Source organism: Mastigoproctus giganteus, chromosome 11 (genome assembly GCF_048544385.1).
Source record: "Mastigoproctus giganteus isolate SK-2022 chromosome 11, ASM4854438v1, whole genome shotgun sequence".
Lineage (NCBI taxonomy): Eukaryota > Metazoa > Arthropoda > Arachnida > Uropygi > Thelyphonidae > Mastigoproctus > Mastigoproctus giganteus.
The window spans coordinates 164,504,684-164,518,862 of NC_143585.1; the positions used below are offsets into that span (position 1 = coordinate 164,504,684).

At 39.7% G+C, this 14,179-nt stretch overlaps 1 protein-coding gene across 1 annotated transcript in view; it reads left to right on the forward strand.

Annotated features, from left to right (window-relative positions):
* The window catches only part of LOC150078550 (fibroblast growth factor 18-like), a 465,725-nt gene that overhangs the window by 43,438 nt on the left and 408,108 nt on the right, over positions 1 to 14,179 (forward strand). The window contains exon 3 of the mRNA XM_090385216.1: positions 8,272 to 8,458. Within this exon, the coding sequence (XP_090241342.1) occupies positions 8,272 to 8,458 (187 nt within the window). The remainder of the gene's footprint in view (positions 1 to 8,271; positions 8,459 to 14,179) is intronic.

Consider the following 14,179-nt stretch of genomic DNA (forward strand, 5'->3'; position numbering starts at 1 on the left):
TAATTTTTTAAAATTTCTTGTCCTAAAGATGACCTTAAATTTAATAGCTGCTGTGGAAAGTAGTCAGAAATATCTTTATTGTATCGGTTTTGAAATTCTACAGCCACATGTTGCAGAGCTTCGTCGCTAAAAAATGAGTGTTTCTGGTTGCAAAATTGTAAAACTATCTGCAACATTTTTTTGTATTAAATTGAAAATTCTTAAGTTTTCGTGCAACGAAGCATTTTGAATGGGTGTAATGGTTATTTCCTCTTTCTTAGGCTGTTGCTTATACACCCCTTTTCCACTAAATCAAGTTGGTGCTGTTCAGGCTTATTGAGTGTAAAATAGCCGTCGATCTGCGACTGTTATTTTATTGTTTGTTATTGTTATTTGGTTTTTAGGAGCATTAGCAACTAAGGCCATATTGCTCCGTGGATATGCGGTGGTCATTCCCTGACCTTTCCGCCTCCTCCGTATTTTATTGTTCAGGTTAATTTTGGTTCCACCTGTGAACTTGGGTTGCGCGACTAGGAAAATTCTTCATTTTTTCAGTAAAAAGTTGTGTTTCGACCATAACAACAAGGTTCGTACGTTTCGCGGTGCTGTTTTGCACCTTTTTTCTTTGCTAAATCAAGCCTTGCAGGTAAATTTCTCGTTATTTATCTAAACTATTGAAATTTCCATGTTTTTGTCTGCGTAAAGTCAGTATGTATCAGACATACTTATGATTGTTCAAACGTTTCTACAAGTGAATAACTGGTACATATGTCTTATTGGTAAAACGTTAGGAATCAATTTTTTTATATTTTTGCTAATATGATGGAGCGAGATTTCACAGTCTGGGGAAATGTGGAAAATTCTTGTAAATGTTTGACGATTCCCGTTACAAAAATTTGGTAAAAACTATTTCAACTGTTTGCAGTATTTTGAAAACAACATTTTTGAATTCACCACGTAAATGCAGTAATATTAAAAACGATTGTGTAAGTTCTAAGCATGGTCTGTAATATTAGAAAAATATGTGAAAAGAGTATGCAGTGTGAGTGTGTTAGTCTAACAGTCTTCGGCGGGTACTATTTCTGCAGATATCGGCTATTTTCAGTCGAAATACTGAAATTAAAAGTGATGACGCTTCAAATGTGTACGTTTCCAGTTAAAAATTATCTTTATTTTTCACGTGATTGCATCGAACTTTTCCTTTTTTTTCAAGTATAAAAGCAGGGTTACATTGGTAAATGACGAATTATATAAGTTCGGCATCTGCTGACACTTCAATTTGTAATAGCGGTAATTATTACTACAAATATAACATAAACGTGGTCGTTTTATTTTTATCGCATTTATTTTTTGGATCCATCGGGGGATGGTTGCCATGCTTGATAACAGTTTTTATAGTAATGCCTCTGAGTGTTCATTAAAGATCGAGATTAGATTCTAGCAGATTACTGATAGGAGGTTGCCGATTTGAGTACTGGGTATCGTTTGGGAATCCGTTCCCAGTTTTCCATATCCTTCTGCAGCACTCACTACTGTCACAGCCAAATTGGTTTGAGGGTTACAATTAGATAAGCAGTTGTATATCGTGTCATCCGTTTGGTCACGCAGTTGGTTCCCCGGGATGACAACTAGGAGGACTACCTGACAACCTGAGGGAGCAACCTGACTACCCACAGTGGGCTGGTTGTCCGTCTGTTATGCTGGTGCAAGCCATTGCGCTGTCAGTGCGTTCCTGAGATTCAGTAAGGTCGTTGTCATTTACTGTACAATGGTTGGTGAGTTGGCTGCTTGTACATTTATCCTGCGATTTTACCGGGCTGGCGGCCCCGGGTGCCAAGCGTTATAGTGATCAAGCAATTTCCTGAGTGATTTCTAGAGCGTTTTCTCAAAGATATAGTTTTGCTTCAGTTATAAAAATTTTCTTACTTTTCTATTATTAGGCAACTTAATCATACAAATCGTAAGCAAGTTTAAGGAAGGAAAAACACCTTTCTTCTTTTTTTCCTTAAATTAACGTACTAACTTTTATACCGCTTGGTCACTCTAACGGCACTGCTCTTGCCTGCCCGTGGCGGGACCGGTAACCTGGGAGAAGAAATCCACTCTCCCAGGGCTGAAAGGAGCAAAGATGGATAAAAATATGTATCCACCTTTAGAGCCATTGAGCTCAAGACGAGACAACATAAATGACAATGATAATGACTTCTCTCAACCCAAGAGGCTGAGAACAACCCCTTAAGAGGAGATACCATCATTCCTCATTCTACACACACTCTCTCTCTCAGAGCAGCCGCTGAGTAAGTTATCGCCATTCCTTATACAAAAATGTATTGAGTCTGCTGCAGGTTCACCGAAAACGGTAAGGCGACTTCAGCCAGGGGATATTCTTGTAGAGACCAGTAAATCTCAACATTCTGCAAAATTATTAAAGCTGACTACCTTTGGTGGACAATCAATAAAAGTCACTCCCCATGCCACCCTAAACTCCTCGAAGGTATATTTGCAGAATGGGACTTATTAAATGTATCAGAAGAGGAAATAGTCCATGAACTTCGAGAACAAAACGTAATCCAAGCACGGAGAATCCTGACTCGGAAAGATGGTATTCTTGTTCCCACAAGGAGTATAATCCTCACTTTTAGCTCTCCTATCCTACCAACATCTATTAAAGCTGGCTATCTTTATTGCCGTGTTCGTCCTGATATATCCCGAATCCAATCAGGTGCTATAAGTGCCAAAAATACGGACACTCCCAAACTGCATGTAGAGGTGAGGCGATATGTCCAATTTGTGGATCAAAGGATCATAATCAATCTGAATGCACTGCTACTTCTCAATGCCCAAACTTGTAAAAGTAATCACCCGACTTTTTCCAAAATATGCGAATTATGGAAACAAGGGAAAAAAATCCAAAAATATAAAGTCGAGAATAAAGTCACATACTCAGAGGAAAGAGGAGAAATACTCAAAACAGAACCAAAGCGTACATATGCCACTGCTGCTAAACAATTTCAATCAGCAGGTATTCAAACAGATGTTACAGTTCCTCCAAATATATCCATCGCTGATTGGGCACGTTCCTTCCTTGCTCTCTGCTTCCAAACAGTGTCCTTCACAACAAAAAGCTGAACAAACCAGTAACACCCCAATTACCATTCCAATCGACGTGCCTCAAACAGCAAAACCAAAAGTGGCAGAAACTAAAGTACTGAACCCACCAGTTTCAACGGGCATGAATTTTGACCAACGCAGTGAATCAGATGATGGTATATTAGAACTTCATGCGACTGATTAGATGGAGTCACGCGTCCCTACTTTCCAAAGAAAGCGAAATCGGATCGATGCAAGCAAGTTTCAACTAAAAAGCAGTCAGAAACAAAAATAAACAACAAAACCACTTAATGGAAAGATTCCTCCAATGGAATTGTAGAGACTTTCGCAATACAAAAGACGATTTATATGATCTCATCGACCGGTATGATCTAGCAGGCATATCCCTACAGGAAACCTACTTAAATGCACCAGTGTGTCCCACCATTAAAAATTACACCATCTTCAGACGAGATAGGAGAATACAGTCGCCAGCCCGTGGAGGAATGGCAATTCTTGTTAGAAACAACGTTCCATCGAAACATATTGCTCTTCAGACCCCTTTTGAAGCAGTGGCAGGGCGTATTGTAATTGGCATCACTCTTACAATAGCGTCAATATATATCCCTCCTAATTTCTTATTCTCTTCAGACGACCCAGAAAATCTAATAGACCAGCTACCATCTCCGTTCTGCTTGCTCGGAGACTTCAATGCATATCATTCGCTGTGGGGATCTCCAACAATTGACAAGAGAGGTAAGCTAATAGAATCCTTTCTTGATGTTTATCAACTCACCATTTTAAATACTGGCGAGCCAACCTACATTCATTTTTCGACTGGATCCATGAGTTCAATAGATCTCTCGATCTGTTCTCCCTCCATATATACTATTATGGAGTGGTCCGTTCTTGAAAATCCACTGAACAGTGATCACCTGCCAATTCTCTGCAAACTCCCTTTCACCACGTCGACTGGATCCATGAGTTCAATAGATCTCTCGATCTGTTCTCCCTCCATATATACTATTATGGAGTGGTCCGTTCTTGAAAATCCACTGAACAGTGATCACCTGCCAATTCTCTGCAAACTCCCTTTCACCACGTCGCTCCATTTGGAAATTCCGTAGGGCACACTGGAGTGAATATGCCTCTCATGTTCAGTTAGATGATAAAATAATACAATCTCAGACCATAGAAAATGTCACGGAACACATGACTACTCAAATATTACTAGTTGCTACCATTGCAATACCAAAATCTTTACCGGGGAAACGGAAACAGCAACTATTGGTGGAACCAAGATTGTACGCATGCGAAACAGGAAAAAAAAACAGATCTTGGAATTTATTTCGTAAATTCTCCACAACTAGTAACCTAATTAACTCCAAAAGGCTGAAAGCCAAGTTCCGTAAAATAAGAAGAAATGCAAAGAAAGAAGCCTGTATTAGCTTTTCCTCAAGCATAAATAAGGACACAGATAGTAGAATCATTTGGAGGAAAATTCAAACGCTCAATGGCAAATATATTCAGTCCCCAACTACAATACTAAATTGGGAAGGGAAAGAGTTGTCATCACGGCCAAATGCCTTAGCGGAATCATTTGCCAGCATATCAGCAATATCCACCTTTAACCCAACCTTTCAACGAATTAAAGAATTTGCAGAAAAGCATAAGATTAATTTCTTTACGGCAGTTTAATACCCATACAACCAGCAATTCACATTAACAGAATTTCTAGGGGCACTCAATAAAACACCCAGCAGTGCTGCTGGGCCAGATAGGGTCTATTATATAATGTTAAAACAACTTGACAACAGAGCAAAAAGAACATTGTTAAAATATTACAACCGTATTTTCTTAGAAAATATCTACTCACTCTCCTGGCGTCACTCAATTGTTCTAGCTTTCCCGAAGCCAGGAAAGGATCGTACCTTTCCGCATAACTACAGGCCAGTTTCACTTACTAGTTGTCTAGGAAAAATCCTGGAAAAAATGGTTCACAGGCGGCTAACATGGTTCCTGGAAACAAGCAACTTACTAAACAGCAGCCAGTATGGATTTCGAAAGAACCGGTCCACGCTAGATGTGATGATAAAAGCAGAGGCAAACATCCGAAATGCCTTCATAAGGAGAGAGCATCTAGTGATGATTAATCTCGATATTGAGAAAGCCTTCGATACCACCTGGCGATATGGTGTACTAAAAGATCTCCATTCTTTCGGCTTGAGAGGTCAGTTACCTCAATTTATACAAAACTTTCTATGCAACAGAACGTTTCAGGTAAGGTATATAAACAATTTATCCAAATCATTTGAACAAGAGGAGGGTGTACCGCAGGGTTCCATTCTAAGTCCAACATTATTTGCAGTAAGAATTATGAACACGAGATGTACCAAATACAGTAGAATCGTACATGTTTGCCGATGACCTCATTATCTCCTGTCAATCCCAAACTATGAAACCAATTGAAAGATAACTTAAAATTTCCATAGCTAAAATAGAATCATGGACACTGCGGAATTATTATTCTTCAGCAGAAAAAAAAAATCCACTGCAATTCACTTTTGTAAAAAACGAAAACTCCACCCGGATCCAGAAATATTTTTAAAAAACAGCCTGATACCTGTCACTAACAATTTTCGTCTGTTGGGGTTACATTTAGATAATAAACTTAATTTTGCTTCCCATATATCTTACCTTCGAACTACGTGTCTTAAAAAACTGAACATCCTAAGAGCCGTTTCCGCTATGTCCTAGGGTGCTGACAGAAGCTCTTCTCTTCATCTCTATAGAGCTTTAATAAGATCACGCTTAGATTATGGATCACCTGTCTATGACTCCGCTAGGAACAGTTCCCTATTACGGCCGAACACCACACAGCATAGTGCCCTTAGGACAGCTGTGGGAGCCTTCAGAATATCTCCGATCCACAGCCTGTATATTGAGGCAAATGAACCTCCACTGCACCTAGGGAGAAAATCCTTATTATGTAACTACGCACTAAAGATTAAGAGTATTCCATCACATCCTAGCTGGCAGCACTTGTTCGACCCTAAATACACCATTCTATATCAAAATAGACCTAATGAGAATCGCCCCGCAGGGCCTCGACTGCAAGAGCTCATGATCAGTTGGAACATTAATTTTCAGAATGTCTTCCAAGACCTTGGTACTCCTGAACCTCCCTGGACTGAATTCGTACCTCTCTGTGACAATTTATTTTTAAGATGGGGGAAGACATCCCTGGCTAATACAACTTTTCAACAACTCCATAAATCGCATTCCATGGAAAACTCAGGAAAAGTACATATCTATACTGATGGCTCCAAAACAGATACAGCTGTAGGTGCTGCAGCAGTTTCTTCCACCTTCTCAGTAGCTGTGTCTCTTTCCACTGAATGCAGTATCAATATTGCGGTATTATTCGCAATAAAACTGGCTCTAGATAATATAAACAAGTACCATATCAAGGAATCCTTGATATATACAGACTCCTTAAGCGCAATCACTGCCATGCAATCTACGTTTTCTCCCTCTCACCCCATTCTTAAAGAGATCCGATCTAAGTTATTTCACTATCAAACAGTTAATCAGAAGGTTACCTTCTGCTGGATCCCTGGTCATGTTGGCATCTCAGGCAATGAACATGCGGATGCTGCTGCAAAACATCCCGACTCTGGATCTTCCAGACAACTAAAAGTTCCCTACACCGATCACAAATCTGTCATTAAAACAACATGCAGGAAACAATGGTCTCTCCTTTGGAAAACTCAAACCAATAATAAACTGCTGCAGATAAAAAAAAAAAAAAAAAAGAGCCACAACTGTGGACATCTAGCTCCAGGAGAAGCAAGCGACAAGAAGTGATTCTAGCAAGGCTCCGCATCGGCCATTCGCATCCAACTCACCTGAATTTGCTTATGGGAGAGAATCCTCCTCAGTGTTTCTTTTGTCAGTCGCAGCTAACAATAAAACACATCCTCATAGAATGTCCCCAACTTTCAACAGTCAGAAATCAAGCTTTAGCTCCCTGTCCAACTTACAGTAGGAACCCTTAACCGTATTTCATATTCTTGGCAATGAAGCAAATTTCGAGGAACTGTTTAATTATTTGAAGCACATAAATCTGTATAATAAACTGTGATCATAGTGACAAACAAATCATGAACAGGCAGAATATGGCCCAAGAGGCCCTTGTGCCAAAAGAAAAACCCAAATACAACAACAACAACAATACCGGGCTGGCTACAATCTCAGTCAGTCAGGGTGACTTCCTTACTTTTGGTTTGCGACTTCCATTGGTAGCTTTTCTACGACGCATACATCCCCAACGAGCTCTATTACTTAACAGAGGAGCGGCGTTTGAAATCTGCCACTCGGCTGCAATCCCGGCAAAGGCTCCTACATTCAGCAGTACAGGTCAGTACCATAGATACATTCTTCGTGCGTTCATCACACGACGCCAGACGACCGGAACCGGAATCTATCAAGGTTATAGGTGATACAGGTGTTCCTAAAGTGCTATTCCACTGTAGATGCATCAGGACAGGGAGGGTTAAAATTATTTTATACGCTGGATTTACGGCGCGCATCGTTATTAGGCGAAGTGCTTTGAGTGTAAACGCATTTAGATACTTTTCAATTAATTCAGCAGGAGTAACCTCTTTCTGTAACGGAGTCATACTAATTAAAGCGTTTATAGCAGATGAATTACGCTATTGTAACGTGAGCTTAGTGTAACATGTCTCACTCTTTCTGAGCATCTCCATCCGCATGGATGACAACTGCTATCCGGAACATGTGTTTGGCTCTTCACCATTAATTGCGCACACACTGCATGGAGAATACTTGGAGCGCATAGGCCATATAAGAAGGTCATCTGCATCTTTATCTGATCGATATTTAGATTTTTTTGTTTTGCTGCTTATGTTCACGGTGCCACTGTCAAAGAAATTAATGAATCAATATGTCTGTTTCATAACAAATCCTAAATAATGAAATGAAATTACGCATTTTTTATATTCGATTATATTCGATAATTTTATTTACTGGTACTGGCAAAATTATATTCAATAGTTTTGCCAGTACCAGTGTTAGGTTTATAGTGTATAATAATGTAGTAATCCAATCAGTACATACTTTTCGTATTTAATGGTTTCCCATTAGGGAAAAAAGTGTTAATTTTATTTCTTTGCTTAACAGGTGCTAAGCCACGAGGCAGTTGACAGAGGCTTGGAAATGAGTGCTGACAAGCTAATGAGAAAAGGTGATGCCAGCGTTCAGCGCCCATACCGGCGTTATGATAAATTGTATAACCAGTGTAGTGGGCGTCACGTTCAAATCGTTGGCAGTACTGTTACAGCGAAAGCGCAAGAAGACAGCCCATTCGGTAAGTAGATTCATCTTAAATGGTTAATTCGGTAGAAATTGATGGCAATAGAGAATGCCGATCACATTTATGTAATTGATGAACAAAGATACCCATAATGTAAATAATTCTTGCCAGTTTTATAAAATTGATTGGTGGACAGAAAGCAGCTAAAGCTGTGAGGCGTCAATATAGTCTGTCGATAATTACGTGCATTCTTCAGCTTTCTCCAGAAAGCTGAAGAAGCTTTAAGACTAATCAAGCCAGCACGGAACGCACGCACATGTACATTCCCATAATCAGAACCCTCTAATCGATTCAGCCATTACAATTATAAAATTAAAATCAAATTATAAACTTTTCCAACAAGAAGCACTTGTTACAAAATGGTGTCGCCGTAACACCACATTAGACGTTTTAAACACGAAACTTCCAACAAATTTTTCCCCCATTTGGAACCTTGCACATGTCAAGTTCCCACATGTCCTAAAATGTATCGTGGGAACTTAGGATTTCTTTAAGTACACAACCCCTTTTCCCTTCATTATTGCCAACCGTTATGACGAAAGGCAACCGTTATGACTATTGGATTTATTTATTAGTTTTTCAGTTTTAACAAATATTTTATATAGGATAACCAAGGGATGGAGCAATATACGTCTTCCTGCTTTGGGAAAAAAGTTTTAATTACAGTTTTAATAGTCTCTACTCTATTTATATTTTAAAAATTTTATTTTTATGCAATTTAATTGAATTTCCACAACTTTCACCTGAAACATCATACAACTATGGTTATTTGAGGAGAGTACAAAAAAAATCAAATTGTTATTTTAGGGTTGCCCGTAATTAAATACATTAACCCGTATTTGTGTCTGTAAATTGCGTATGTTCTATGGTTGATTTGCCTGCTTTGCTGAACGAAAAAACCCCAGTTACTAGGGAGAAAAACCTTGCTATCTACGCCTGAGACCAACTAACTCAGCCACGGAGTGAAAAAAGCAGATTAAAGTTCCTCGCGTCATCTACGGGATTCGAACCCAGGCCTTTTCCACCCGGTGTGGGGAGGACGGTGACAATACCACTGTGCTACCCTCGCAGACACTGAGGTGAGAACAGTCAGCCAAGCTTTGCTATTCATTTTATCAAATAAATACTCTTATAAAAAGTATTATATCTTTGGAGTCTTTAACTCTATTCCTCGCTTACAGTTTCCCCTCATTTATTTTGTATCTGTTGATTAAACTCGGATTTTTTCATCTGCAAGTAACATTAAATGAAAGATAATGTCTATGAAAACTACACACTGTATTAGGCGCCTCCGTGGACATCTCGACCAGCTGTGTCGCTGTGACCCAGCTGGTCGAGATGCTGAGGCTTTTGCAATTACTAATGACCTTACACAGATTGTTCATTTACCTACAAGAATACCGGACAATCCTAATCATACAGCCAACACGCTTGATCTTTTTCTCATAAAGAACCGTTCTAAGTACACGATCGAAGTGAGAGGTCCTTTAGGCACCCCAGATCACAACTTGGTGATTGTCTCTTCTCCAGTGGAGCCTTTGTCTCATGGCTATTTCCAACCTCGATTTGTTTCGCATTACAAGATGGCAAAATGAGTTGACCTGCGAGATTTCTTTTCTTCTTTTCCTTGGTCGGATTACTGTTTCAAAACTTCTGATGTCAACGTTTGCTCAGATCGTGTCAGTGAAATTATTCTTGCAGGAATGGAATCCTTTATCCCACACTCCACATTAAAATCTCGTCCTTTATCTAAACCTTGGTTTTCCAATAAATATGCTAAGGCTGTTCAGGAGAAGAATGTTGCATATCGTAATTGGCTTGTTTCCAATTCTTCAGTTTCATTTTCTGCCTCACCAAAGTTCGCAACAATTGTAAAGCAGTTATTAATCAATCCAAACTAGAGTTTGAACAGGATAAGAGTAGAAAACTTGCTTCTTGCCCTAATGGTAGACGAGCATTGTGGTCTCTTGCCAAAGCTATTGGCCGCACCTTTTTGCCCATCTGTGCTTCCACCTCTCTCCAAACCAGATGGTTCTGTTGTCACTTCAGCCAAGGATAAAGCTGACCTGCTAGCATCCCACTTTTCTTCCAACTCATTTATTAATGATCTTGGTAAAACACCTCCCACAATTCCCAACACGCTCCATTCAATGCCTCCTGTGATCTTCCGTCAAAAGAATGTCAGAAGGATTTTGACGAATCTTGATGCTAAGAAAGCTCCAGGTCCCGATGGTATTTCTCCACTTGTTCTTAAAACCTCTGCTTCTGAACTTACTCCTATTCTTTGCCGCCTTTTTTCACTTTCTTGTTCCAAAGGTATTTTCACTTCTGCTTGGAAATTTGCTCATATCCAGCCAGTTCCTAAAAAGGGTGACAAATCCCTCCCATCCAATTATCATTCCATTGCAATTACTTCTATTCTTTCTAAAGTAATGGAGAAATCAATTAACCGCCAACTCTTAAACTACCTAGAAACCTTCCGTCTGAGCAACGATCGCCAGTATGGATTCCGTCAGTGCCGAACCACTGGTAATATTCTGGCTTATGTTACCCATTTATGGACTAATTCAATGGAAATGTACGGCGACACCAAGTAGTCGCTCTTGACATCTCAAAGGCTTTCGATCGTGTTTGGCATAAAGTTCTTCTAAACAAGCTTCCATCTTATGGTTTTCCAACTGTTTGTAGTAATTGGTTATCCAGTTTTCTCTCTGATCGCTCACTGAGGGTGATGGTAGATGGCTCTCTGTCTTCTAACTTCTCCTCTAATGCTGGTATCCCCCAAGGTTTAGTTCTTTCCCCCACTATTTTCCTCTTGTATATTAATGACCTTCTTCCATTGACTGGAAATCCTATCCATAGTTTTGCCGATGATAGCACATTACTTTCCACTTTGAGAACCCATGCTCAATCAGCTTCAACTTCTCGAAAATCTGCTACCAATTCCTTAAATGCCAATCTTCAGGTAATTCTCCAGTGGGGCAAAGACAACTTAGTTGATTTCAACCCTTCTAAAACTCGATCTTGTCTTATATCTCGCAAAAAGGATTCTTCTGCTCCTATGCTTATCTTTAGTAACACTCCAATTTCTAGGCAAAATGATATATCTCTTTTGGGGATTACCCTGACTAATCTCTGTTGGCATAAGCACCTTACAAAAATTGCTTCCTGTGCAACCAAAACACTTGGTTTTCTCTTTCGCTCTCGGCTTTACTTTTCTTCCAAACAGCTGTTCACTCTGTACAAATCGCAAATCCGCCCTACCGTGACACATTGTTCCCACATCTGGGGTAGTTCCCCCAACACCTCTCTCAGGCTTCTCATAGACGTACTGTTTCTGCTGCATGCCTTTTCTACAGATACTTCCGTGGGCACTGTTCTTCTGAATTGGCTTCTATAATTCCCGGTCTCTTTTTCAAAACAGTCCGAACACGTGCCGCCAGCAGCCAACGTCCATTTACTGTCCAACTTCAAACTCACAGAACCAACTTTTCATCTTCCTCGTTTATTCATTCAACTGCTGTTTTCTGGAACAACCTTCCTTCACACGTATTTCCTGAAAATTACAGTCTACAAAAGCCCAAGTCCAATGTCAACAAATATCTTCTTTCGTCTTCCAACCCAAGCACGGTACTAAGTACTATTGGTTCTAATACCTCTCGTGTTTGGGGTTTGCATTAAAAAAAAAAAAAAAATGCTCCTTCAAAGTTTCCCATTTTCAACGTTGCTTTCACTTTTCTGGGCCATGTTTTCCCATGATTCTCTAAAGTCACTCTCATCTAAGGCAATTGATTAATGCACTCCATTCAGTACTGTCTCAAACAATGAGAATACAATGTTTTTTTAAAGCTATTCTTCTATAACTAATACTGAAAATTTTGACAACTTCGATTAGCCTCATAATTTCACTGAGTTTTACTAACCCCTTTAAAACATCTTGACTTGGAAATTTTCCCAACCAGAAGTTGATACACTTTCATATTGCCATCTACATTGCAGCTTAACAGAATAGCGATTTAATTTTTTCACTTAATTTTCCACCCTTGTGCGTGTCTTCTCGAACAGCAAGGTGTTGTCTGGCAGCGAATCGTAAAATATACCTATCTTGTTGGGATTAAAAATAACTCTTGGCTTATGTATTTCAAGAATAGTAGTAATAGTATTCGCCATATAGTGCAAGGAAGCCACAGGTATTTGCTGCACTTGCAAAAAAAAAAAAAAAAAAACACCAAATAGATAAGAAAATACAAATTATTTGCTTCCCTTCTCATAGAAGTCACTATACAGTTGACCTTTGAATTTATTCAAACTGTTAGCTTCATCCACCTGGGCGGGCAACTCGTTCCAGGAATCAACGACTCGCTAACTAAAAGAAAACTTCCTACAGTCTAATTTAAAGCTCAACCCAGTAAACTGATTTTATGGCCATTAGTTCTGGAATTCTTTATAACAGTGAAAATTCCACCTTCATTCATTTTACCAATCCCTCTGGGAGTCTTATAAACCTCAATCAGGTCATAGCTTGGAAACCCGGGAGGGGTTTCCAAGTTATCTGGACTTCTCTTTACCACCATGATGATCCCGTTCTGCGACGGTAGGGATGATGTATGCACTTATGCAGACGATAATAAGATCCTAACACCCATCCAACCGTCCATGAATAATAGGGCATTGTGTGAGCAGATTAATTATAAGCTTCTGAACTTATTCGTGTACTTAGACAAGTTTGGCTTGGCCCTAAATCCGCAGAAGACTGTAATCATGGTGTACTCGCTCAAAAAATCGCCTACGCTCGTACACCTGAAACTTAATGGCGAACCTATCCCAGTTGTTGAGACGCATAGAATTCTCGGAGTAACATTTGATACGAAACTTACGTTCGTCTCATATTGACCTGATTGTAAAGAAAATGAACTACTTACGTTGGGCAACAAAACAGCACCTCTTGCACGTGAAACAGACTGCAACAACCGCACGACATTTAAGAACCACAGTGTATTCGGCCATTTTGTATGACGCCGAATTTTGGGCGACAGCCACCCCTACCCACATTAGGAGAATATATGCGAGTGAATTCTGGCTGCTGAAGTGGGCAAACCATAAGCACCATCTCCCTCAAAAGTTAAGGACCACGCAGCTCTCTGAACAGCTTAAACTGCAGCGTTTACCAGACATCATTGCCTGGAAACGATTAATAACTTCAATCAAAATGATGACTGGCACGATATCATCACCATGCCTGTGGCAGCTTTGTGAGTGGCACATCCCGCCATCTGCATTAAGAGGCACAAAATCCTTGAGAATGAAGTCCAACAGACTGAAGATGGCCGACAGGTTTATACCCGCCAGTGCCTTAGAATCAGTTCAGTGCCTAATACATATCGGAATTGATCTACTAAGGCTCATAGAAGATCCGAAATATAGGAAACAAACCGCAGTGTGGCTCGCTGAGGCTACTGTTGCCTAGTAGTTGTGTGAATTTCGAACTGTATACGCAATTGAATAATGTATATCGCGCACAAGTTGATCAGTGGATATGATGTTAAGATGAAATTTTGTATTACAATTGCCAGGACTCTAGACCTTGAATGACCGGGGTTCAAGCCCATGACTGCTGAATATGGTGCTGTTTCTTGTATTCTGTGTATCTTGTAAACTCCCCTGACCGTTTGGTCGTCCCGGAGTATAAACAGAAAATTTATTTATTTATTTAAA